General features: G+C 37.0%; 1 protein-coding gene across 1 annotated transcript in view; it reads left to right on the top strand.

Moving 5' to 3' along the window:
* Positions 1-2,851: 2,851 nt before the first annotated feature.
* The window catches only part of TMEFF1 (transmembrane protein with EGF like and two follistatin like domains 1), a 134,385-nt gene continuing 110,719 nt past the window's right edge, over positions 2,852-26,517 (top strand). The window contains exon 1 of the mRNA XM_074281846.1: positions 2,852-3,628. Within this exon, the coding sequence (XP_074137947.1) occupies positions 3,349-3,628 (280 nt within the window). The 5' untranslated portion in view covers positions 2,852-3,348. The remainder of the gene's footprint in view (positions 3,629-26,517) is intronic.

Raw genomic sequence — 26,517 nt, 5'->3', positions numbered from 1 at the left:
GATGCTATTACAATAGTCTAGATTTGTGGAGTTAGGGCCCAAACTTGAATGTTGACAGTGGGATTAAAAAGAAGTGGACAGTTGCAAAAGTATATCATAGATGTAGAACTAATAGGGCCTAGAACTGATTAGATATGAGATGAGGGTTAAAGATAACCCTAAGGTTATGAATATAGGAGATTGTGCTGTAACAAAACAGACATAAAAAATTTGAGGGGGAAGACTGAGTTTGATTTTGGATGTATGAAATTGGAGATGCTCATGGGAGATTCATTTGGAAAAATCCTATTGGTAACTAGAGATGAGAAGATAGATCAGGCTGAAGATATATTATGGTAATCATGTATAGAGACGTAGTAGTTGAAAAAGAAACAAGAGAGCAGGGTGTAGTGGTACATTCTTACAATCCCAATTACCACACAGGTCTAGAGACTGGTGGATCTCTTGTGTTCAGGAGTTCTGAACTGCAATAGATTATGCTGCTTCAGCACATGATTTAAGTTTAGAAAGAATATGGTGAGCTTCTGAGAGGGCCATCAGGTTGCCTAGGGAAAGGCATATTGGTATAGGTGATAAGCAGAAAGATGAGAGGAGGAAATAAGTTTATTAAGGGTGAGAGAGAAAATGAATAGGATGGGCCATGGGAAAACACTCATTTTAAATGATTAGGAAGACAATGAGTCACCAAAGAGTTAGAAAAGGAATCATTCAGCTAGATAGGAGAATTAAGAGAGAGTTAGACCTTTGAAGATATGCAAGTAAATGTTATTCAATACTTGGATGTGGTCAATATCCTAGTTACAGAAAAGTCAAGGAGGATGAGAAAGAAAAAAAAGTACCATTAGTTTCAACATTTAGGATGTCATGGTATCTTTGGGGAGGGAAATGTTTTCTATGGGGAATAGCAGCCCCGTTGTAAGAAGCTGAAGAGACAAAGTTAAGAAAGTAAAAGAATCATATATAGATAATTGAAAAAATGTACTTTGCCAAGGAATTTAGCAGGGAAAGGCAGATCAGAAGTTGTTAAACAACTTCTGGAGTATTATACACAGGTCTGGAAACCATATTTTAGAATGGATATTGTCAAAATAAAACTCTTATAAATGAATACATTTGGTGAGAGGCTTTAAATCCAAGATATTGTCAGTCTGGAGGAGAAAAAAATAAGGGTATACTTGATGGCCATCTTCAAATATATTTAAATCAATTTTCATTTGGAAGAAAAATTAAACTTTTTTTTTGAGTAAAACTGGGATCAGCAGGTAGAGAGTATAGGTGATAGATTTTGGCTTTGTCTAACTGGAACCTTAGCTTCAATTGCCCCTCCAACAGAAATTATGAATACTCTTATCATATCTTTCAGAGAAAATATCTTTTGCAGTTCCAATTTTATTGCCATCTTTGAGGAGTCTATGAGTCTATGACAGTTTGGTTGCAGTTCTATAGAATTAACTGTCATGGTTAGAGAGAAACTGAGTAAAGCAAAGAGAAAGCACTTTCCAAAGGGAGTGATTATAATTCTTATCTTGAAAAGACAACTAATGAATTACATTCTTGAAAAACTATCCTAAAAGAACCGAATAGTGGAACTGTGTATCCAGAATTGTAAAGTCAGTAATAGCACAATTTCTGTGATATTACAGCTGAAATATTGCAAATAATTATTCATGCCTTTGTTTTATTGTTTGCCAAACTGCTAATAATTATATAATTAGTAACTTTGATTTTTTTTAAGCCTAGGAGGTTGGGGGGGGAGTGCTATAAAAAGATGAGCAAAAGCTTATGGGAAAAGAGGTTTCTCTGGTGTATTAAAATACTTAAATTTAATAAACTGGAATGAGGGCCAGGGTTAAACTGATTAATTACAGAGTTGTTGCAAGTTTAGTAATTTATGAAGAAATATCAGACAATACCCTGTGATTGCTTCAGAGCTCCGAATAAGAATGACTAGGGGTAAGGAATCAAGTAGCCGGCTGAGGGGTCGGACGTCAGCTTGACCGTCAATCAACATACACGTTAGTCCATATCTGAGAGGAATGGACCCTAAACCTTGTTAATCTGAGTATCATATCTTCTGAACTGATAAATAATGGAGAAAACCTTTACTTTCTAATAATTACCACTCTCCTGAAGTGGAATGGGCTTCCTGAGGAGGTAATGGGTTCTTAGTGGTGATGAAAGGCAGGCTGGCTAGTGGTTAAATTAGATAATTTCTAAGGTTCCTTCCAGCTCAGATTCTATGATTCTGTGAATGTCTCAACAATAGAAACTTCTCCAGTCAACTTAGAAGCTAAAGAGTTTCTGAGGGATTTTATTCCTACATTTTTGCTAAGTGTCTGGTCAAGACCTCGTCCTAGCTAAAGAGTTATTTTTATTTAATAATTTTCCGCCATGATTCTGGTACCTTTAGTGAAAATAGTGTAGCAATTAAAAAAGAGAATGGGAAATGAAAATCTAGAATAAACTCAGTTCGATTCTCAGCTCCCGAATCAGTCCAAAGCTTTCACCCTTCACTAGTGCCACCGGCCCCTTAAAACTGTGTAAAAGAGTAGCGTATCTGGACACCCGGTGTCTCATTTTAAAGCTGCTCCCGTATGGGTGGTCCATTTATCCAGATTGCCTCTGCACACCCCGGTCCACGCCTTGGGAAGAACAATAGCATCTCGGAAGTCGCCGTTACGATGGTGGGATGGAGAAGACTCCGTACCCTGCTTATTGGGTTGGGGCGGCTTTAGGGGTCGCTGATACCCTCCTCCCCGAGCTCTAAAGTCCCAATCACGTGCCTCTTCCCTCCCCCTTTTTCGTCTCTGCCTTTGTGGCTTGTCTGTAGCTAAAGCGGCGGTGGACACAAAGGGGAGACAGAGAGAGAGGGGTGGAGAGCGTGGAGAGGAGAGAAGAGGAGAGGAACTGACTGCCCCCACCCCCCACTTCCCGAAACCCCCTCCCCCTCTGTTCCCTCTCCCTTGCCCTCGCGCGTACACACACACACACACACACACACACACACACACACACACACACACACACACACACTGCCTTGCACGCTCACACACACACTCACAGACATACACGCGCGCATCCACCGAGGAGGAGCGGAGGCCTGGCGGCTCGTGCCTTGCAGTGCTGAGCCGAGGGTGGGGGGCGCGGCTGTTGCTGCTCGGGGTTCCCGTGTACCACCGACTCTCCAACACCCGGGGAGGGGATGCTGAAGTGCTGCCCCGGGGAGGAGCGGACAGGACGGGCGCGGCTGCTCGGTGGCGGAGGCTGCGGCCGCTCCTCCGGGGTGTGATTGATGCTCGGGGCCTGCTGCTTCCTGCGCTCAACGCCGTCCTCCTCGGGCAGTTAGTTATGGGGGCGGCGGGGGCCGCCAGCGCCGCGGGGACCACGCTCCGGCTGCCCGCGGCTCCCCAGCTCGCCTTCTGCTACACGTCGGTTTTTCTGCTTTTCGCGTTCTCCGTGCCCGGGAGCAGAGCGTCCAACCAGCTCCCGGGAGGCGGTGGCGGCGGCGGCGGCGGCGGGGCAGGAGCGGGCGCTGGAGCAGCAGCCGGAGGAGGAGGGGGAGCAGCCGGAGGAGGAGGAGGAGGAGACTGCCCTGGCACGGGCAAAGGAAAGAGCATCAACTGCTCAGGTAAGCACTCGGCCCCAGCCCCGAGGCCACCCGCCTCTCCCGGTCTCCCGCCGGCTCCCGAGCCGAGGTCCCTGTGCTCGCGCCCACGCTCCCACTTCGCGGCGCGTGGATTCATTCCCCTGGGGCGGCTGCTGAGAGTGCTTCGGAAGAGTCCTCCCCCTCCCCTCGTCCCAGTCGGTTCCGTGTGTACCGGCCCGTGTGTGTTTGGGAGTGAGAGGGTGTGTGCGCGCCTGGCACGCGTTAGGGCTGGACAGAGGAGAGCAGTCCAGAGGGACAGGGGCCTGGGAAGTAGGGAGTTACCTATGCTCCCTCCCCAGGTCCCCACCCCCAGCTGCTGGAAACAAAGAGACTGCCGGGGTTGTGAGTGAAGATACAGGAGGAGGGCTTCCACTCTGTAAAAGCTCCTGCTCCTGACAAAGGGGGCCAGAAAGAAGGGGGTAGCTGGCCCCGGGCAGAGCGGGGCAGCGCGGCCACATTTTAATTCAGATTTCTATATTCAACTTCCGCAGGTGCATGCCAATGACCTCTGGCTCTCCAAACCGCACCCTGCTAATTTAGCCTTCTCTCCATCCTCTACTTTCTCCCCTGGAAGGGGACGCTGCCGGCGGAGTCCTCGTGACTTCCAGCCCTGATAACAATTTAAAAAATGTAATTCCTTCGCTTCTAATTTCTATGAAGCGAGAGATATTTGTTGTTTAGATGGGGGTGTGTGTTTTATTTGCTATAATGAAGATCATTTTATTTTAGGTACTCCGTGACAGCTGGACACCTCATTAATTCTTTATAGGGAAACCAGATGTCTCTTTAACACCTCCCCCTTATTTTAATATTAGTTTTGAAGGTTGCCTTTTCTTTTTTGGTTGGATAAATATTTCTTTAATTTGGAGCTAAGTAAGCACTGGCACCTCACATCACAAGTGACTCTAACCATCTTCATAACTTTTATGTTGTTTTTGCCAATGTACCCCTATCCCTATGAGGTGTGTTATGGCTTAATGCTTTCAACAAATACTTATCATAGACGTATTTTCCTTTAAAATAAACACAATGGCAGATTATTGTTATTAATAAACTCATGCATTAGAGTAGAGAATGTTGTGAATGTTGCCGTGGTTTTCTCAGTTGTAAAATGAGAGAGACTGAAATTTATTGATTTGTATACCATCTTTCAACTTTAAAATTCTGTTATTCAATAAATATATCTGGTTATGAGAGAATACATTAATCAGCATAATATAACCAACATATATATAACAGGCTATCTAAAACTGAACAGAGAAAAGTTGTTTTTACAACCGAACAACTCTAAGGCTGGAAACAAGGGCTTGGGATGGAAAAGAACTTTGTAGATCACTTTTTGGCTTTTGTGTCTAAGATTAGGGCTTGGCTCAATTTCTGCAAAAAAAGATCACAGACTAACATGAGACCTAGAGTATATGGTTGCCTTAAAAAGTATTATATTAGATTGCAATAATTGATGAATGGTATCAAGGTCATAGGAAGTAATAGTTTTATTGTACTATTTGTTGCTCAGATCACATTTGGAGTATCAAGTTTAACTCATTGAGCCACACTGATCTAATTGACCAACTAGAGTGTGGCTGGAGGAGAGCCATTATGAGGCACAAAGATTATGTGAGGAGCAATGGAAAGGAGTTCTTTACAATGGAAAAGGATGAAGGAGGAGGCACGAAGGTTTCTCTTCAAATATTTGAAGGACTGTCATGTGGAATAAGAATAAACTTGTTCTGTGTTGTTCCAAAGGGCGGAAACAATGGACAAAAGCCGCTAGGAGAAGACTTTTCTAAGAAAGCATTTCCTGAGAACCTTGCTGCTCAACAATGGATTGTCTGCTTTGTGAAAAAGTGATGAAGTGGTGTCCTACATTTAAAACAAATGACTTATCAGTATTTCTTATCTTTTGATCCATTCTTCCTCTTCCAGTGTTTCTCACATTCTACCTTCATTTGCTTCTACTTGCTAGCCTTGATCCTAATGTTTAACTAGTTACCAGTCCATAGTTCCTCATTCCTCTGACCTTTTGCTATTTTTGATCTAAGAATCTTCAAACATAGCTAATTCCCATTATCTAATTTCTTGCTCTTGCTCCAAGGCTGCTATATAGAAAAGAATGAAATCAAGCTGAGTTTATGCTATAAATTTCAGTTACGTAATAGCAGACTGATCTAGCTTGTAATTTCACTGAAATGAATAAAGCTATCTGACATGAGTTTCCTTAATTTCTTTTCTCTGTTGAATCAGAACTTCTTGGCATTATTGCTTCCCTTTGTCTTTTTTTTTTTTTTTTTAATCATAGAAGTATTCCTATTCTTGACTAAAAGAAGTCTATTTTCCTTTGCCCTTATAATCTTTTGCCTTCTCCAGGATCTTTCTCCAGAAGCAATTTTCCTACCTTATACATGTTCTTATCCCATCCTGCACAATTTAAGGATTTTCCCCTTCCCTGCCTCTTTCCCATCAGACTACAAATATCCCTCCAATTTTTCAATATTAAATAAGTCTTCTCTTAACTCTATTATTCCACATAGTTACCATTCCATCTCTTTTCTTCCCTGGCCAAGCTTCTTTAAAAAGTTGAGTATATCCAATGCCTATACTTCTTCACAGCCCATCCTCTTGTCAATACCCTCATTTACTCTACTGAAATAAATGTACTACTTAAAAGTGATCAATTGCTTCCTAATTGGCAAATCTAATAGCTGTTTTCAGTCCTCATCTTCCTTGACATTAGGTATTTTCCCCCTTTATCTCTTCCCCTTTAATGAATCCTGGATACCAGTTCTAGACATCTCCCTAATATACAAATCTCATCATGTCACTTTTCTATTAAAAATCATCTTTGGCTCCTTATTAACTGAATAAAAATTCAGCATTTTTTGCTAGCTGTAAGCAGGTACCATTTTACCTGTGAAAGACTTGGCTTTTATTATTTTTGTCCTGTATTCTTTGCTATAGTATTAACCAGTAGTGGGAAACATAAATAGAAACAGATCCTTGCTGACTGTATATTGGTATGCTCTTGGCAAAGATACTGGAGTGGTTTGCCATTTCCTTCTCTAGCTTGTTTTTACAGATGAAGAGACTGAGGCAAAGAAGTTCACACAGCTGGTAAGAGTCTAGGACCAGATTTGAACCCTGGTCTTCCTACCTCCCAACCCCTCACTCTGTCACTGTGCTGCCCTAGGTGTAGGGGATACAAAGGAAAAAGTTAAAACAGTCCTTGCCCTCAAGGGGCTTACATTCTTTTTTTTAAATTTTTTTTCTCTTTTTAAATTAATTTTATAATTATACATTTTTTTGACAGTATATATGCATGAGTAATTTTTAAAAATAATATTATCCCTTGTATTCATTTTTCCAGATTTTCCCCTCCCTCCCTCTACTCCCTCCCCTAGATGACAGGCAATCCCATACATTTTACATATGTTACAGTATAACCTAGATACAATATATGTATGTAAATCCCATTTTCTTATTGCACATTAAGTATTGGATTCCGAAGGTATAAGTAACCTGGGTAGATAGACAGTAGTGCTAACAATTTACATTCACTTCCCAGTGTTCCTTCTCTGGGTGCAGTTGTTTCTGCCCATCATTGATCAGCTGGAAGTGAGTTGGATCTTCTTTATGTTGAAGATATCCACTTCCATCAGAATACATCTTTATACAGTATTGTTGTTGAAGTGTATAGTGATCTTCTGGTTCTATTCATTTCACTCAGCATCAGTTGATGTAAGTCTCTCCAAGCCTCTCTGTATTCCTTCTGCTGGTCATTTCTTACAGAGCAATGATATTCCATAGCCTTCATATACCATAATTTACCCAACCATTCTCCAATTGATGGACATCCATTCATCTTCCAGTTTCTAGCAACTACGAAAAGAGCTGCTACAAACATTTTGGCACACACAGGTCCCTTTCTGGGATATAAGCCCAGTAGTAGTATGGCTGGATCAAAGGATATGCAGTTTGATAACTTTTTGGGCATAGTTCCAAATTGCTTCCAGAATGGCCAGATTCTTTCACAACTCCACCAACAATGTATTAAGTGTCCCAGTTTTCCCACATCAAGGGGCTTACATTCTAATGGAGTAGACAACATGTGCATAAGATGCTACATAAAAGATAAATACAGGGTAAATAGATGGTAGCTTTTGAAGGGAAGGCACTTGTAGTTGGAGGGAATCAAGAAGGAACCAAATCAAATGGCAAGAGATCAATTCTTTAAGTCTACTTTGCTTTCCAGTTATTCAGTCTCATGGCATTAAATGCAAGTGACATGCCTATAATAAAACCTCTTTTTAACTCTGTCTTTCAATTCTAATCATTTATATTCTTCTCAAATCCTGCTGTAATTATCCTGTTTATGTGTGATCCATCCATTCCAGTATCCTTATTGGAATGCTTACTCTATTATCAACAAATTGTTCTACATTCCTGAACCTAAGAAATATTCTCTCTACCTCCTTGTTTTAACAGGAACCTAGTATTCCTTTAGTACAGTGTTCCTTATAGGCAGCCTCTTCTCACCAATCCCCCAAACACTGTCAGACTTCTTTATTAGAATATAGGATCTTTGTATCCTAAGTGTCTAGTGGACTGCCAAGTTACTTCTTAATATATATTGTCTTGCTTCTGTGACTCATAGAGTTAGAAAGAAGGATGGACAAAGCTTTTTTTCCCATTCTGCTAATTCCAGACTATTTCCCCTCCATTCTCCAATGACTCCTCTGCTTTTGAGACCTTGAAGTATATACTAGCCTCACTCCTCTTCCATTCTCAATGCTGCTGTTACAAGGTGATCAGGGGAACTTCTGCTTTGCTGGACAAGGGTACTTCCCACAGAGTTGGACATGAATTCTGGACACTTACTGAGCAACAGATACCTTATTGGGATGACACAGGTAACTCCTTATTGGTTCTCGGTGGCTTTAGGGAGAGGTGAGAATTGCAATGAAGATGACTGATGATAGTTTAAAGGAGATGGACTCTTTTGGAGGAAATTCACATCTAAAGCCTTTAATTAAAGCTGTAGAAAGAATTAAAGCTCTTTTGGAGTCCTTCTGCAAGGGGACTTTCCTCCAGAATCTTCTCTCTCTTTTATACTTTCACTAGAGGAAGACAGGGGAGAGGAAGGGAGAAAAGGGAAATTTCAGCTCCATGGGAAGTATACCCAGCTCAGGGAATCAGGCATTCCCCTGATTATCCCTATTGTTATCTACCATCTTCCAGGTCATTGTCTTCTTTTTCCTTCTTTCCTTCATTTTTTATCTATCAACTTCATCCTCTCTTTTTCTTTCTTATCTACTAAATTTTAAGTCATCTTCTCTTCTCCCTCTCTCTTTCCCTCCCCCTCTCTTTTTTCTCTTTCTCTCTCTTCCTATTTCTTTATTTCCTTCCTTCCTTCCTTCCTTCCTTCCTTCCTTCCTTCCTTCCTTCCTTCCTTCCTTCCTTCCTTCCTTCCTTCCTTCCTTCCTTCCTTCCTTTCTTTCTTTCTTTCTCTTGCAAGGCAATCTAGGTTAAGTGATTTGTCCATGTCACACAACTAGTAAATGTCAAATATCTGATGCTGAATTTGAATTCAGTCTTCCTGACTTCAGGGGCAGTATTTTATACATCACACCATCTAGCTGCCTTCTCTCTTTTTTTCAATAACCTTAGTGCATGATATAGTTTTCCTCTCGACTTTATACTCTGTTATCATTCAGAATTCATGTTGTCAACTGCTTGACAGTCTGAAAACCTAATTCTTTAACTTTGTGTCCTCTAATAAGTTTCTCTATTCCATTTCAGTCATATATTAAGATAGACATATATTAGACCATTACATCTCTTGGAATCCCAATACCTCCACTATATGGAACTGTGAAATCTTGCTGAGTACATTCCCCACTCTTCTTTCAAGCACTAAACCCACTCTTTACTGTTACCATGAATACACTCTTTATCCATCCAGTCTTAATTTCATTGTTTATCTATCTCTTTATTGTTTTATTAGCTACACTACTAGAATCCATTGGTCCTTTAAGGAAGGAATCACTTAATCTTCACTATTTGGTTTCTGTTTTCCTTCTCCAGAGGCCTTGAGTATCATGGGAGGAAATCACAAAGTCAAACGATCTCATCTACTGCCAGTTCATTGTATGAAACCTTAGCTATAACCTCTGAGCTGCTTGACAGTCTTTCTTATCTATTCTTGTGGATTTTTTATTACACTCCTGCAAGGCAACATGGCACAATGGAAAGATCCTGACTCTGAAATCCAAGGGCCTAGATTTAAATTAGAGATGTATTGGAACCCTAACTCTCACCTTATTTTGCCAGAATTATTATTGTGAGCATTTGCACCTCAGAAATCTCAATTGTTACAAATTAGGGCTTGATTTGTTGTTTTATTAATTGCCTAGACTTAAGACTCAATTAATAATGCAAGTTAAACTTAGAAAAGTGTGTGTGTGTGTGTGTTTGTATACATACCTTTCCAACTTCAACCTCTACTCCCAGCCCCATTATTTAATATTTACCAGCACACTCTGTATTGCTCTATAAGCACTGCTGGAGTTCAACAGAATTGTGATAGAAAGCTTGGGGAATGAAGGGATAACAGGGCTGGAACCTTAGTGACTGTAGGCTTTAATAGTAATAATAATGATGATGATGATGATGATGATAATAACTGAAATTTATGTGGTGCTTTAAGGTTTGCAAAGTGCTTTGCATTCATTTTCTCATTTATTCCTCATAACATCTCTGATTTGTCTTGACAAGGTCACTTATGTGACCTTGGGTAAATTGAGTAATATCTCACTTTTCTCAAATGATGAATTTGATGATGAATTTGGACTACATGACTAAATGTTCTCATGGGATCTCTTAGTAACTGTCCAGGCCTTTTCTTCTCTCTTCTCATTACTTATCATATTTTTGCTCCCCATACTTAGAACAAATGATCTAGCTTCTTACTATCTTATATTAACTCCCTATATCCTCTTCCATTTCTCAAATTTTTTCAGTATCATAATTCACTCACCTGCCTCTGTTCTTTATCCTGTTCTAGGGAGTGAGCTAGATTGGCATAGTGGCTATATAGCACTCGGACTGGAATCAGAAAGACTTGAGTTCAAATGCAGCCTCAAATACTGTGTGGCCCTCACTTAATCCTATTTGCTTCAGTTTCTTTATCTGTAAAATTAATGGAAAAGGAAGTGCAAACCACTCTAGTATCTTTCCCAAAACCCCCAAATGAGTTGGATGCAACTGACTTGATTGAACAACAACAACAAAAGGCAATTAATAAATCTTTTCTCCCTTCCCTTTATTTGTTTGTCCCTCCCTGCCCCCACATCTTCCCTGATCCTCACTCCTTCTATCTTTTTCCAATTAGTAACAACTTTCCCCCTCATAACTTATATAACCATCACTTTGCAATTATCTATTGCATTTATCATAAATGTTATGTATTATACTATATATGTTTGCATCTACTAAATAGATTATAGTCTAAATGTTGCACAACACTGTATTTGAAGTAGACACTTAATAAGCATTTGTCATTTTATATTGAAGCAAGAAAACCAGCACTTATTTAGCTTGATAGGACATTTATACAGAGGACATGAACAAGATCAAGAATAGTGGGGGAAAAAGAACAGTAGGTTGGGTCACATTCTAAGCAGTTTGAACTCTCCTAGGTAGTTGGAGAGCCTCTATGTATAAATTGTTTTAGAATTTTTTTTTAATGAAGGTCAGGGTTTTCTGTTTGTTTTTGACTAGACTTATGATTTTTGGGGGAAAGGGAATTACTTTACCAGTAGAGATTGGCACTTTCTTTGAGAAGAAGAGAATTACCTAGAATATTTAGAAGTTAAAAAAATTTGCCTGGAGTCACATAGTCAGTATATATCAGTTTGAACCCAGGTATCTATGCCATTCTCCTTCTCTAGTAAGTGTCAAGCTGACCAAGCTTTATTATTTTGTTTTTCCTTTCCCCTCTTTTGAAAAATTTAACATTTCATCCTCTCCACGTGTCTGTTGAGTCCCTTATTGGCAATGATTTCTCTTTCTTTAAAAAAAAAAAGAAACTTTAAATAATAATGAAGGTAATCAAATTTATTTGAGAACAAAACTTTTTAAAATGACATATATAAATGTCTAAAGATAAAAAATAGACTCTTTTAGAGTAGAATATATTAATTTTCTAATGTCAAGCATAGTACTTTGAACTTAGTGAGCACTTATGAAATGTTTATCACTTGCTTCTTTTTTCTGTATTCCATTCATCCATGGAGACATTTACACACATATATGTATATATGCATATATGTGTGCAAATATACATACATTTTTTTTTTCTATATAGAGAGACAGTATAGATAGAGCTATATAGAGTCAGAATGAGCTGAATTCAAATTCTACCTCTCACATCTGTTAGGCAGCTAGGTGGCATGGTAGAGTTCTAGTTCAAATGCCCTGAGACCCTTACTTATGACATTTGTCTGCCTTGATTTCCCCAAATGTAAAATGAGATAATAATAACACCTCCATGTGTTATAAAGATCAAATAAGATACTATTTGTTAAGCACTTAAGACCTGGCACAGAGTAGGTACTATATACAGGCTAGGTATAATTAGTACTCTTATCATAGCTGTCTGGCACTAGGCAAGTCACATAAATATCTCAGTATCTCTAGGGAATTCTCTAAGACTTATTATTGCAAAATAGTTGCTATAGATCACTAGGAGATTCCTAACTAGAAATTCCTTAGATCAATGAAATCTCAGATTGGACCCAAAAAGGAGATATTTCTTCTGTTTAGCTATAGTCTATGTATAGTCTCCATTCAGGTTTTAATCCAATGTTTTAGGTCCTACCAAACTGTAACTATTCCAAGAACAGATCCTATGATGGATTCTGGATTTTGTTTGATGACCATCATGGTTAAGTTTAAAATGTTCACCACTTTATGATTGACCTCAGAGTGATAAAGTTTTTTGGCTCCAGCAACTTACTATTTATTTAATCACTCAACATACTTTAATTTTAATCTATTACATACAAGGAACTGTATAAGTTGCTAGGAATCAAAATGGAAAAAATGAAACAATTTCTGCTCTCAAAGAACATACATTATTTTGGAGGAAAACACTGGGTACACAAATAGCTACAAATATATGTGAATACAGTAGGGTTTTGAGTTGACTGTGGATTACCTCTGGAAGTCAGTAGCTTTTATTTGAGAGGTGTCTATTTCAAACATATGAAGATGTCCCCTGGTGGAATGGGCAGATGAGAACAATTTGTTCCATTTGTGCCAAAAAAGCAGCTGAAGCAGGTGCCTTTAGAGCTTGGTCAGACATGGAAGACACCAAAGCCCTTCACTGCTTCCTATGTTATCTCTAGTCCTCCTGACTGTTGTTCTGTCTCTGGACTTCAATGACTTTGGAAGAGCCTCACTTAAATTCAATTCACACACAAGCATCGCTCCATTATGCCATTGGTCCTCTTTGAAAACAACTTTTAAACTTCAAAAACAATGTCTATTTTAGACATGTTGAGTTTGTTGTCTTTAAATATGTCATTGTCCTCAAAAAACTTCCTTAAAGCCCTACAATTCCCTCAAGTATTTGCCCTGAATCTTATCTTCCTATCTCAGCAAAATTCCTTGAAAACTTGTTTTTCTTTTCTTTTACTTACTCTTCAAACCTTTGCAACATGGTTTCTGAATTCATTACTCAGTTGTATCTGTTCTTTGTACCACTGATCTCTCCATTGCCAAATCTGATAGTCATTTTTCAGTCTTCATTCATTTCAATCTATCTGCTGCGTTTGACACTGTTGAACACCTTCTTCTTATAGATAAGAGATAGCTATTCTCTCCTTTGGGGAGCTTTACCCTTTCTTGGTTCTCCTATCTGACTGACCCTTCTTAAGTCTCCTTTGCTATGTTATCATCTATACAACAGCTCTTAACTATGGATGTTCCCTAAGGTTCTGTCCTAGGCCCTCTGTTCTTCCTTCCCTTCACTGTCAGTGACCTTATCAGTTTCCATGGGTTTAATTATCATCGCTATGCAGATATATCACAGATCTATATATCCAGTCCCAGTTTCTTCCTTGAATTTTTATGTCATACCATCAACTGTCGACCATTTCAGATTGGATTTCCTAGAGACATGTCAAAATCAAGATGTCTAAAATAGAATAATTGTATTCCAAAGCCACCCTCTTCCCAACTTTCCTTTTTTTAATCTTGAAAGCATCAATATTTTAATCTCCCAGGTCTATAACCCTAATATCATCCTTAACTCTTCATTTTTCCCTCACCTCACATATTAAATCAGTTGCCAAATTTTTCCATTTCTATCTCTGCAGCATCTCTTGTATCTGACTCATAATGGCTACCACCATCATTTAGGTCCTCATGCCCAGGATCACACACATTAGTCAGTTTAAAAAAATTTATTAAAGCTTATTAAAGCTTTTAATTTTCAAAACATATGCATAGATAAATTTTAATATTCATCCTTGCAAAATCTTGTGTTCTATTTTTTCCCCTTTCCCCCACCCCCTCCTCTATATGGCAAGTAATCCAATATGTTAAACATGTGCAGTTCTTCATATATAGTTCTACAATTATCATACTGAAAAAGAAAAAATCAGATAAAAATGGAAAAAAAAATGAAAAAAGTGAAAATATTTTGATCCATGCCTAATCCCCACAGTCCTCTCTCTGGGTGCAGATAGCTTTACAAGTCCATTGGAACTGGCCTGACCTCACAGCTAGTCAATATTAAGTGTCTGGGGTCAAATTTGAACTCAGGTCCTCCTGACTCCAGGACTGGTGCTTCATCCATTGTGTGAGGAGCTGCTCCTCCTCATTAACTTTTACCTAGATGATTACTATGACTTAATAATTGCCTTCCCAATTGTTCCTCCCCAAATTTGGCCTTCCTAAAATTTCTTTGTACTCCAATTCATTCTTCATATAATTACCTGATTTACAGACCTCTCTTGACCTCATCAGTTTTATATATTCTGAATAGATGCTATCTTTTTTTATTGCAACCCCCCATCTTCTAGATTTAAATAAACATCAAGTGTCCTGGCTATATAATTTATTAACAATGCAACAAACTATTAAATATAGTAACTGTGAGAATGATCATAGCCAGGATCTTCTCTAATTATTAGTGTTACTGTACACTTTGATTCTGAATATAATTTCATTGTTGAGCACTCAGGGTGGCAACCAAAGTCTCTCAAGTATTCATTAGATATTGTTTCTTTACAACATGAAAGTCAAACTAATGTCAAGAAATGTGTCCTCAGGTTTTTCTTGAAAAAATTCCTCACCCAGTCTCTCTTTGGCCATCAGAATCAACTTTCCATAATGACAACTCACCTGACACTCCCCAAGATTTCATTCCTTCTTAAAGATACAAACTGTATTCATACACTATGAGAAAGGCTATTGAAACTTGTATTGTATTTCTCTCCAAAGAAAAACATTTTGTGGTCCCTTGAAACATAATCTGGGGTGAATTAAATTGGCATCAATGTTACATATGCAATGCTAAGCACTACATGATAGTCCAAGTGTCTAAAATATATGCAGAACATAATAAATATGTATAAATATTACAACACATGAAAGGAGAAAAATGATACACTAACAACAATAATAGTAATCAACATTTTAATAATACATGTGTAATACTGCACACACATTTTAAAACACAAAGCTATATTAGATATAATTTATTAGGAAATATGTTTGGCTGCATTAATTTCCTTTTTCTCCTAAAACATTATTCTGGCAGAGGCTGAATGGTTCTAGTTCTTTTGTGAGCTACTAGACTTCTGCTGGTATATCTGAACTGAGTATAGGCTGAGTGTCATCTTACATATTTACATTATTTCATATAGGCATGTCTATGACTTGTATTGGTCAGTCTTTTAAAATTATATTATGATATTCTGTTACTTCAATATGCTATAGCTTATTTAAGTATCTCTATTTGTTGTATAAAGAGGTAGTTCTTTCTTACTTACAAATAATATTATATTTTGGAGTAGGTATTTCTTTTCTACTGCTGCTAACATTTTTAGGATATATTTCTTACAATGGGATTATTGGTTTAAGAACATTTAAAACATTTAAAAAATAACTCCTTTAGCATACTACAAGATTGCTTTTCTTAATGATTATGTCACCTGTTTTCCCATAACCCATTCAGAAGTGATTTTTATTTATGTTTACCAATTTGGTGCATGTAATACATTTCATAAACATCTTGCACTTAAGCATATTTCCAAAACATAATTCATGAACTTTTTCTTCATTCACAGTGTCATTATCCAGGCCTTCATCACTTCTTTTCTGAACTAATAGCAATTAGCTTTCTATTTGGAGTTGCTACTTCAAGCTTCTCTGTAGATTAGTCTGTCCTCCACAGGTGATGTTTTGACTTGTGTGTGAATTGTGAGACAAAGTTGTGCAAAGTCATTGATCTCTATCATTCTCTCCTCCTAATCCAATAGCAAGACAAAAGTTAACACTGGCAATAGCTTGGGTTGCAGGGCATTTCTATGCATCTTGGCATCTTTTTTATGGTTCTTTTTATTGAAATTTTTTATTTTCAAAACATTTGCAAGGACAATTTTTCAACATTGACCCTTGTATTCCAGTTTCTTCCTCTTCCCTTCCCCCCTCCCCTAGGATGGCAAGTAATCCAATATTATGTTAAATATGGTAACAATATGTTAAATCCAATATAGGTATACATGTTCTTACAATTATCTTGGTACACAAGAAAGATCAGAGCAAAAAAAATGAGAAAGAAAATAAAAATTCAAGCAAAGCACAACAAAAAGAATGAAAATGCTATATTGTGATCTAGATTCAGTTCCCACAGTCCTCTCTCTTGTTGTAGATGGCTCTTTTCTTCACAAGATTATTGAAACTGACCTAAATCGTCTCATTGCTGAAAAGAGCCTCTCAATCAGAATTGATCATCATAAAATCTTGTTGTTAATGTGTATAGTGATCTCCTGATTCTACTTATTTCACTCAGCATCAGTTCATGTAAGTTTCTCCAGGCCTCGCTGAAATCATCCTGCTGATAGTTTCTTATAGAACAATAATATTCCATAACTTCATATACATAATTTATTCAGCTGATGGGCATCCACTCAGTTTCCAGTTTCTTGTATCTTGATATCTTTTATGTCTGACCAAGCTTCAGCCGTCTTCATGGTTGGACAAATTATTGGAACAAATTATTCTTATCTTCCCATTCTGCTGGAAGATGTCTTCACATATTTAGGGTAGATATCTCCCTTACTCACTGATGGGTTTGATGCCTGTCAATTATCCTCAACCTGGTTTAGCTTGCCTGCTCAGATAGTTTACTGGGTTATGGCTACTGTATATGCTATAGTTTCTTAGAGCCACAGAGGAGAGTGGAGTGCCAGATAAACCCCAAAGGTGGATGAGCAGCCCCAAGAGCTCAACAATCTTTCACACCAGAGAGTTAGTGTTTCCTGAACACTTGTACACCCCTATACTCAAATAGCCCTCTCATGTTAGTACACATTCCCTCAACACTACTTTATAGTGTTTTTCAATGTTACGTATCTTGTGTATACATATTATTTTATATATCTTTACTACATAAATAGATCTCATATCTATCTATCTACACACACACACACACACACACACACACACACACACACACACACACACACTTACACTTATACCCATGTTTTCTTCTCCATTACAACATAAACTTCTTGAGATCAGGAACTATTTCATTTTGTCTTTCTCTACTATTTAGCTCAGAGCCTAGGCATTGTGAGAGTTGTGATAAATGTTTCTTGATTGATTGAGATTCAAGGTTGTCTTAACAATGTTTATTCTACTCTTTTCATTTGGAGATTATTCTTTTTGATGTAGAAGACAGAAACAATTTAAGAATGGAATTGTTCTGCATTCTTTCTACTGTTAACAGTACTACACTGTCATCCTCTTAAAGTGGGACTATCCTTTCTTTTTTCTTCATTTTCTTGTTCTAAACATAGTGAAGAAGACTCTGCTATTTTTTTCACAAGCTTTGACTCTTTTTAGACTTTAACCTATCTCCCATCATTTTCATAGGTTTCTGCAACTCTTTGGTATTTGTCTTTGGTGATATTCTTAGTTTTATCTATGTTCTTTTAAAATTTGAACTGTTCAGGCTCCATGTTGGGGTGATGCTATAGGAGACATACATAAAAAGATCATCAATAATTCAAGGGAACATGTAATAGATGTTAAGGGGGCTAGGAACACATAGTGTTATTGAAGTTCAAAGGAAGGAGAGAAAATAGAGGAGGAAATACAACTGGAAGTGGTGTTTGTAGTGGAAGAAGAGAGGAGAGGAAAGGGTGTAAAGAGGAGAAGGGATGGGAAAAGAGAGGAAAGGAGAAAAAGAGGAGAGGATAGAGAAAAGGAAAGGATAGAAGAAGAGGAGAGAAGGGGAAGGAAAGGAGAGGGAGAGGAGAAAAGAGAAAGGAGAAGGAGAGAGAGGGAAGGGACAGGAGATTCCAGGCAAGAGAAACATCATCAGTAAAGGGTCTGGTATACAGACGATATATTCAGGGAACAATGAGTAGCTGTGGTTTGCCAGAATGGTAGAATATTAACATAGGGAAGTGATGACAGTTAAGGGAGGTTTGGGAACAGGTAATGGAAGGTCTTGGAGGTAAGTTAAGGACTTGTACAATATTCTTTAGGTAGGTGCAAGACAGAATTTTTTTTTTTAATAAGGAAATAGAATGATCAGTTATCACTTCCACATTACTACCTTCCCCATCATAGTTTCAGTATATTGTGGGTTGGCATAAGAAATTAAATGGGAATTTTGGGAGAGTTTTGTGGAAACTCCAGACAACATGCAAAAGCCAGAAGATGACACAGAGCCTATGACTAAATACTTAACCCAAATTTTACAATAAGGTATTGTAAACATCCTGTAAAAGAAGAAGAAAAAATTCAGACTTTTTTCCTCTAGTATGAAGAGAGGGTAGATTTTTTGCAGATTTTCCAGATCCCAGGGGCACTGCATCTCTAACTCCCATGATGTTGAAGGGATAACTGTATAACTTGTAAATTGCAGCTCTAAAATTTCTCCCCAGTTTCCCCAGCAGTTCTTTTCTAATATGGAATTCCTCTCTTTACAGTTTTTCTTCTTGGTATTAAAAGTTTTGCTATTAGGGACATTTGTTTCTAGGTCTTTTTTTATTACTTAGCCTATCCCACTGATTTACTTTTCCAATATTTCTTCTAGAGCCTGATAGTTGTAGTAATCACCTCTTGATTCTTTTCTTGATGCTTTCCTATGGCCTCATATCTTACACAGCTTCAAAAGATTAAATTTGTCCCAACTTTGCCTATCAACTGCAGTGCTCTATATTTCTTCCCATTTACAGCTAAACTCCTTGATTATAAAGTTGTTTTCGGCTTCTTACATTCTACCCTTCTTTAGGAGTTCAATTTGCCTCTTATTATTTTTTATAACAGTAGAATAGAAAAAGGCAATTATACACAAAACTGCAAATCTATTATATAACTTGCTATTCTTTAAAAATATATAAAATATCATATAACTTTCTTTTTTTTTTCCCCTCTCTTCTTCCCTCTCTACCCCTCTGTCTCACTCTAGATAATGGCTACCATTAGACACAAATATGTACATATGTAAAACCGTTCTATAAATACTTGCATTTGTCAGTTTTTTCTCTAGATGTAGATAGCATTTTCCTTCAGATGTCCTTTGTAGTTCATTTGGGTATTTATAATAGTTGTTTTTAAAGCAATATTGTTATTGCCATATACAGCATTCTCTTGGTTCAGTTCATTTTGCTTTTCATTGTTTTGTGCAAGTCTATCCATGTTTTTTTCTAAGATCATTGAACTTATTATTTCTTATAGCACAGTTGTATTCCATCATAATCATAGACTATAATTTGTTTAGCCATTTTCCAATTGATGGACATCCCCACAATTTCCAGTTCTTTGCCACCACAAAGAGAGCTGCTATAAATATTTAAAAACAAATATTTTTTTTTCATTTTTCCTTAATCTTCTTCTTAACTAAGGGTCCATAAATATCCAAAGGGGTCTGTGGATAGATTTCAGGTTGGTTTGTGAACTTATATGGGAAAAAAACATTTTTATTTCCATGTAATTGGTTTCATTTGTAATATTTTATATTTTATTTTATGTACTTGAAATCATTCTGACAAGTCTATAAGCTTCAGCAGACTGTCAAGGAGTCTAAAACACAGAAAAGGTTAAGAACCTTTGATATAGATTCATTGAATATTTCAATGTAGTCAGTTATATTCTTCTTGACTTCTCTGTGACATTTGATCTTTTTCTTATCTGCTCTAAGCTTATCGTCAATTCAGCTAAATTAAACAAGTATTATTAAGTTTCCTACAGGAGCAAAGTGAGAGCAGTGGATAGAGGTCTAGTTTGGGAATCAGGAGGACTGAAGTTCAGTCTCCCAGCTGAGTGACCAAGAGCAAGACATTTAACATTTCAGAATTCCAGGTAATTCTGTAAGACCATCTATTTGCTGAAAATTTGACAATAATGAAAGAAGTTTCATCACTATAATTTCTTACACAGGTGAAATCTTACCTTACCCAGCTATCTACTTCAAATTGTGCCAGGTTATGTACGAGGTTTTGGGGGAAATAAAGACAAAACAAAAAAAAATTTCCCTACTTTTAGAAAGGCTATGTACTATTGGGGAAATCCAGCATTTAAACAAATATGTAAATATAAGATAATTTGAAGAGGGAAGGAGTGATGAGAACAAGGATGATCAGGAAAAACTTCTCTATTTGTAGCATGAAGGGAAATAATGTGAAATAATTTTGGAAAGATAGGCTTGAGATAGATTGTAAAGACTTTTATTCTATAACTAATACTTTCCCTGCAAAGTTATGCAGATTATAGGTTTGGCATATTGTAAATACTACTGGATATGGGTGATATGTTGGTTGGTTTTTCTGAACTACTTTTTTATCTTTCCTTTGTACTAAAGAATAAAAAGCTATCAATAAAATAAAAACAATCTTAGAGTCCTAAGAAAGACAATATTTGGGTAGAGAAACATAATGAAATAAAAGATACATTTTTAAAAGCTCTAAGTTTGGAAAAGCAAATGAGAGCCAGCTTGTGAAGGACTTTATTCTAGTGGTAATAGGGTGTCACTGAAGATTTTTGAGCAGAATAATGAATCATCAGATCTGTACTTTGAGAAGAGGATTTTGGCAGTTATATGGAGGATGGAGTAAAGAGGGGATAGACCAGAAAGTAAGAAACCTATTAAGGCTATTGCAATAGTCCAAAAATGAGAGATAATGTGAATTTGAATAGTGGCCTTTTCTCCACCTATCTGGCCACTGCTCGAAATCTAACCTCCTCATTTCTTATTCCAAAGCACAGTTATGACTGTTACTTGCCTGCCAAAAGAGCTTTATTAGTCTGTCCACTGTCCACCTTTTCTCCAATATATCCTATTTGCTTCTCTAGAATTATTTTTGGCTAAATCTATTTGAAGATAGGATTCTACATAAGCTTCCCAATATGGGCATATCTATTTTGGTGGAATTAAGTTGATAACTTCAGAGTTATCACCTGCCAAGGTAGGGACTGTTTCTTTTTAGCTTGAATCTTCCACAGTTTCTAGTTTACTCTTTTATGCAGTAATACTTTATACTCACCCACTTCTGCTCACTATTGGCAGTGGTGGCCATGGTGGTCTTGGAGTCTACCAGAGGTCAACATCATTTTGGTATAAATGTTTTTTTGTGTGTGTGTGTGCTTGAATAGCTCTAATAGCATTGGAGGTAGGGAGAATAAGCTCAGAAGGATACCCTATTATGAGCCTGGAAGTGTCATAGTTTACCCACACATATTATGCAGCATTTTCGGAGAACTCCCCAGTGAAAGCCACATAATCTCTTACAAACAAATAAGTTATAGTCAATTTCCATAGTCACTGATTATCTCAGTGATTTTTGACACACTGAGTTCTGGGTCAGAAAGGGGCTTTTTCTTCTGGAATCTCAGTTGGACAATGGTTACATCAACTTCTCCTGTTGATTGCTATGCTGGCACAGCATCAGCTGAACTCTAGTATTACTTTCACAGTAAGCATTGATATAATATTTTGCTTATATACTATTCGTGCAGATGGGAAATGTTGGATTTTTCTTTGTCCAAAAATAATCAATGAGCTGGCATTTCATTGGATTAGAGATTGTCCCTGAACCAAAGATTGCTGATCACCCTTGAGTATTGCTGGGGAGAAGCCAGCTCCAGCTGGGAGGAAGGAAGTAAACAACTGGAGGCAGGAGAACCCAACATCATTTGAAAGAAATAGCACTAAACAATCTCCCCAGGCAGGGCCAGAATTACACGGAACATTGCCAGAGAACTGAGGGGAAATCTCTGAGGAAAGGAAGCAAACTGCTCTTTTTGAAAGAGGAAAATGCAATTCTATTCCAACTAAGCTCATATTCTCAACACAATAATTCTTAATAAGCATGTCTGCACCACAGGCTTATGCTAAAAACACATGCAGTTATATATAGACACAACAATATATATTCTTTTTCTTTTTATCCCCCATTATAGATCCCCCTTATATAGATAGAACACATGGAAATACAGGAACTTACACACAAGAACTTACACATATACATACTGATGTCTAAAGTCAAGATGAAACCAATATATACACAAGAGAAATGAACACAGTATATAAAAATTAAAAGGAAATTAATGATCCACAAATGTGTATATATACAAATATATATATTCATAAGAAAAAGGTTTGTAAATGAATTGATGGGAAAGTAGATGAATGAACAGGTAAGTGGTGAAAGGTGAGAACTGTATGAGAGAGTACTGAAAGATGAAAGAAATAAAGCCTGGAAAGTAGAGAGATTAAAAGCCTTTCCTAATCCTCTCAGGGGTTCTCAAACTACGGCCAGTGGGCCAGATGCAGCCCTCTGAGGACATTTATGCAGCCCGCTAGTTATGGCAAATGGGCTGAGGGGTGGAGACAGAGTGTGAGCTTTTGTTTTTGCTATAGTCGGGCCTCCCACTGTCTGAGGGACAGTGAACTGGCCCCCTATTCAAAAAGTTAGGACCACTGCTTGATTAGAACTCTCCTCCTCAAACTTCAGATGGCACTTTGTTTCTTAACTATCAAATTTACTGTAGAATTCAATACATATTTTATCTATTTTCATTGCCATCTTCTCCTTTTGTTAGATTATAAGCTTCATGAGAGTAGGGACTATGTTTTATCAAAACTTCATACTTTAGTACTTCACATAGCACTCTGCACATAGGAAATACTTAGTAAGTGAATGCCTTCTATGTTGTCATTGTCAGCTAATGTCCATTTTGTGGACTTTTCACTTGATTATTCATTACCATGAGAAAGAATATTATAATAATACAAAATTGTGGATTCTGTTATTCATTATACCAGAGCTCAGTTCCAGAGAGAAAGAGAGAGAGAGAGACAGACAGAGACAGAGAGGGAGAGGGAGAGGGAGAGGGGGAGAGGAAGAGAGGGAGTGCACAGAGAAAGGTTACTTAGGGATGCTTGGGGATCCTTTTGGAAAACAATAAGGTCAAGAAGTGGGTGATGACTTCATATTTTTTCTTCTTTCTGGATGTTCATTCTAAGTATTTTTTTTTAGTTCCTTATTTTATATCAGCATATAATAATGAAATTATTGATTGGGAAGAATATAATTTTTTGAGTTAAAAGAGTAAGATGTTAAAGAAGACTATGTTCTTTAATATCTCCTAACATTTTTAGGTTGATGCAGTGTTCAAAAAGAATTGGAAAAATACAGTGGAAATCATTGTCTCCTCCTCTTCCCTCATTATTCTTCATTCTCATAATTTTCCTATAGTTTTATTAAAGCAGTACAATAGAAAGGTAATTAGGGTCAGGGCAAAAGATGGCAGCAATGGAAAGGAAATTCTGGAATTGAAAAAGTGCTGCAGAACCTATTAGAAACATAGTAATAGATTCTCCATCCATTCTATCATTTTATATTTTTCCCTCTCTTTGCCTTCAATTCTTTTCTTTCCAAAGAAGAGGAGGTTGTTGGGAGAGAAGTGTATTCAACACTAGGCATCTATATTTGATTCAGTTTGCTTCCATTTGCTACTCTCCTTTGCCCAGTCTCCAGTCAAATGTCTGTTCTTACTCTTTTTGCTCCATATTCCTCCATTCATGATCTGCCTCTACAGATGGAATTTATTTTGCTTATAATTAATCCCCCTCTCTTAATCCTTCTTTCCCTGTCTCTACCTCATTTCCTGATGACTTTAATGTATTTCTCCTCCCCCCATCTTCCACTTTATTTCATACTCCTACCATACCCATCACAATAATTAATTTTCTTAATTTAAATAAAAAACCATTAGGGATTCAGGAAGTGTGTATGTACTGGGGAGAGGGAGAAGAGTATTTGTGCCATAGCTTGAGGTATTGGGGGAGGGAATCATGTCAAGAGAATTGTCTTGACAGGGCTCTTGAAATTATTGGCTATATAAAACTTCAGTTGATAGGCTGTATCAACTTGGACCTTGAAGCCATAAAACCTGGATATAAATTAGTTGGCAGACTTTTTGGGCCTGTACTCAGTATGAACCATGAATAATGTGTGGGGAAAACTAGTATCAAAGTAGGACCATTTGTGTGATCCTAAATGCCTTGAAGACTTGTCTAGATGACTTGAATGTGTAAAAATCTACACCTGAAGCAGAACAGCTTCATTATGGCCTGATTTGGAATGCCTGATAGTACAATGGACAGCCTGGATTGTTTCATAACACGTACAGGGACAATAGTCAGGGTTTTCATGCTCGTATTTTTCTAACATCTGAGCATTGCCATGGTTGATGAAGATGTAGTGGACATGAATCAATTCATATAGTATCTTAGATACTTGATTAATCAACTTGATTCATAAATTCCAACTATTCTCAGATTCTAAATCAAAGAACACATCTAGTCTCTGCTTATAAAGAGTCTTCCATTCATTGAGCCTAGGTTGACAAAATGAACTTAAATGTAGTTTTTCCTTGGATTAAAAAAATCATTTCTCAGTCTAATGACCTTTTTTTTTTTTTAATTCTTGCTAGAGTAGTTGAACTCTTCTGCAATTAAACAAACCACTTACTTTGCCATCTTGAGGAGAGTTATGTCTTTAAATTTAGTTCTTGTAAACATTTTTATATTTTTCTTTCTTATCCATTCTCTCGCTGTCTTCCTATTTTTTAGTGGGGGGAAGGATTATTTATTGCATTCACATTTAAAGTTATGATTGTTAGGTTTCTATTTTTCTCCATTAAAAAAATCCCTCACTCTTTTAAGTCAGTACTTTTGAACAATCAAGTTTGGTCCACCTTTTCTAACTAATTTATCTGTTATTGCCTTTTCTAAATCTTGCTCCATCACTCCCTCCCCCCTTTTTTAAATCGTGTCTCTCTCTTAGAAATATCAGTTCATGAAAGAAGTAGTTAAAGAACAGTCCTGTAAGATTGAAATTAACCTTGTATTCCATATGAATGGATGAATTCTCCATAGAGACCTTACTGTGATCAGTTGCTTAAGTCTTTATCTCTTTGTTTCTTATCACTGTTTCTTCTTCTTTTTTTTAATCTCTGTAAGTTAATCTTTTTGGTTTCTTTCTTTCTTTTGCTGAGGCAATTGGGATTAAGTGACTCTCCCAGGATCACACAGCTAGGAAGTTAAGTGTCTGAGGTCAAATTTGAACTCAGGTCCTCCTGATTTCAGGGCTAGTACACTATCCATTGTATCAACTAGCTGCCCCAGCTTTCTGGTTTCTTAAAGCAGACTCTAAACATACGATCCTAGAGGTCTTTATCTTATTTTCTAATATAGGTTTTACTTATTTACCATTGCAAATTGAATATTCTATTTATATCTTTTTTCTTTTCTGCAGAAATACCTGCAAATGCCTTTGCTTTATTTTATTTTTAAATTTTAATCTAATTAATTTTTAAAAATACACATTGCTTTATGAATCATATTGGGAGAGAAAAGTCAGAACAAGAGAGAAAAACTATGGGGGAGGGAAAACTCAGAAAAAATACATAACATGTGTTAATTTACATTCAATTTCCATCGTTCTTATTTTGGATGCAGATGGCATTTCCTATCCAGAGTTTATTGGGATTTCCTTGGAACCTTTGTTCTATTAAATGCCTTTTTTTGTTTGTTTGTTTTTTATTGATGATTAGGCTCAGATTTTCAGACATAACTTTTCAGTGTGTACTTTAATATTCTGTATTTTTCAGAAAACATTTTCTTCTTTTTATTTGTTGTGGTTATTGAATAGCTTATGTAATTTAATTTTCCACCCTTCATATTTGAAAACTTTCTTTCCGGCCATTTGCAAAATTTATTTTCATTGAATTTAATAATTACATGTTTCAAATTTGAAATTTTTTTCCTAGTAATAATATGTGGATACTTTCAAGCTTTGCTTTATTATCTATATATAGAAGTTCTGAATGCTTTTCTTGTATTATTTTCTGTTTTATCATTTTTAAGTTTTGTTTTTCTTGCTTTTCTTGTTCTTCTGTGAGATCTGTGAACTTTAAGGCATGTCTATATGTCATGTCTTCAAAATCAACCACTTTGGCTTGTATAGGCTTTTAATTTTGTTTTTTGCTCCTTTTTTTTTTTTTTTTTTGGCCAGTTTTTCTTCCCCTTTAATATTTTTAATGTTCCAAATTTGTTAAGTTTTTTT

The sequence above is a fragment of the Sminthopsis crassicaudata genome, chromosome 1 (genome assembly GCF_048593235.1).
Source record: "Sminthopsis crassicaudata isolate SCR6 chromosome 1, ASM4859323v1, whole genome shotgun sequence".
Classification (NCBI taxonomy): domain Eukaryota; kingdom Metazoa; phylum Chordata; class Mammalia; order Dasyuromorphia; family Dasyuridae; genus Sminthopsis; species Sminthopsis crassicaudata.
Note: the sequence above shows the minus strand (reverse complement) of the source record. Positions and strands in the feature narration are given on the sequence as shown.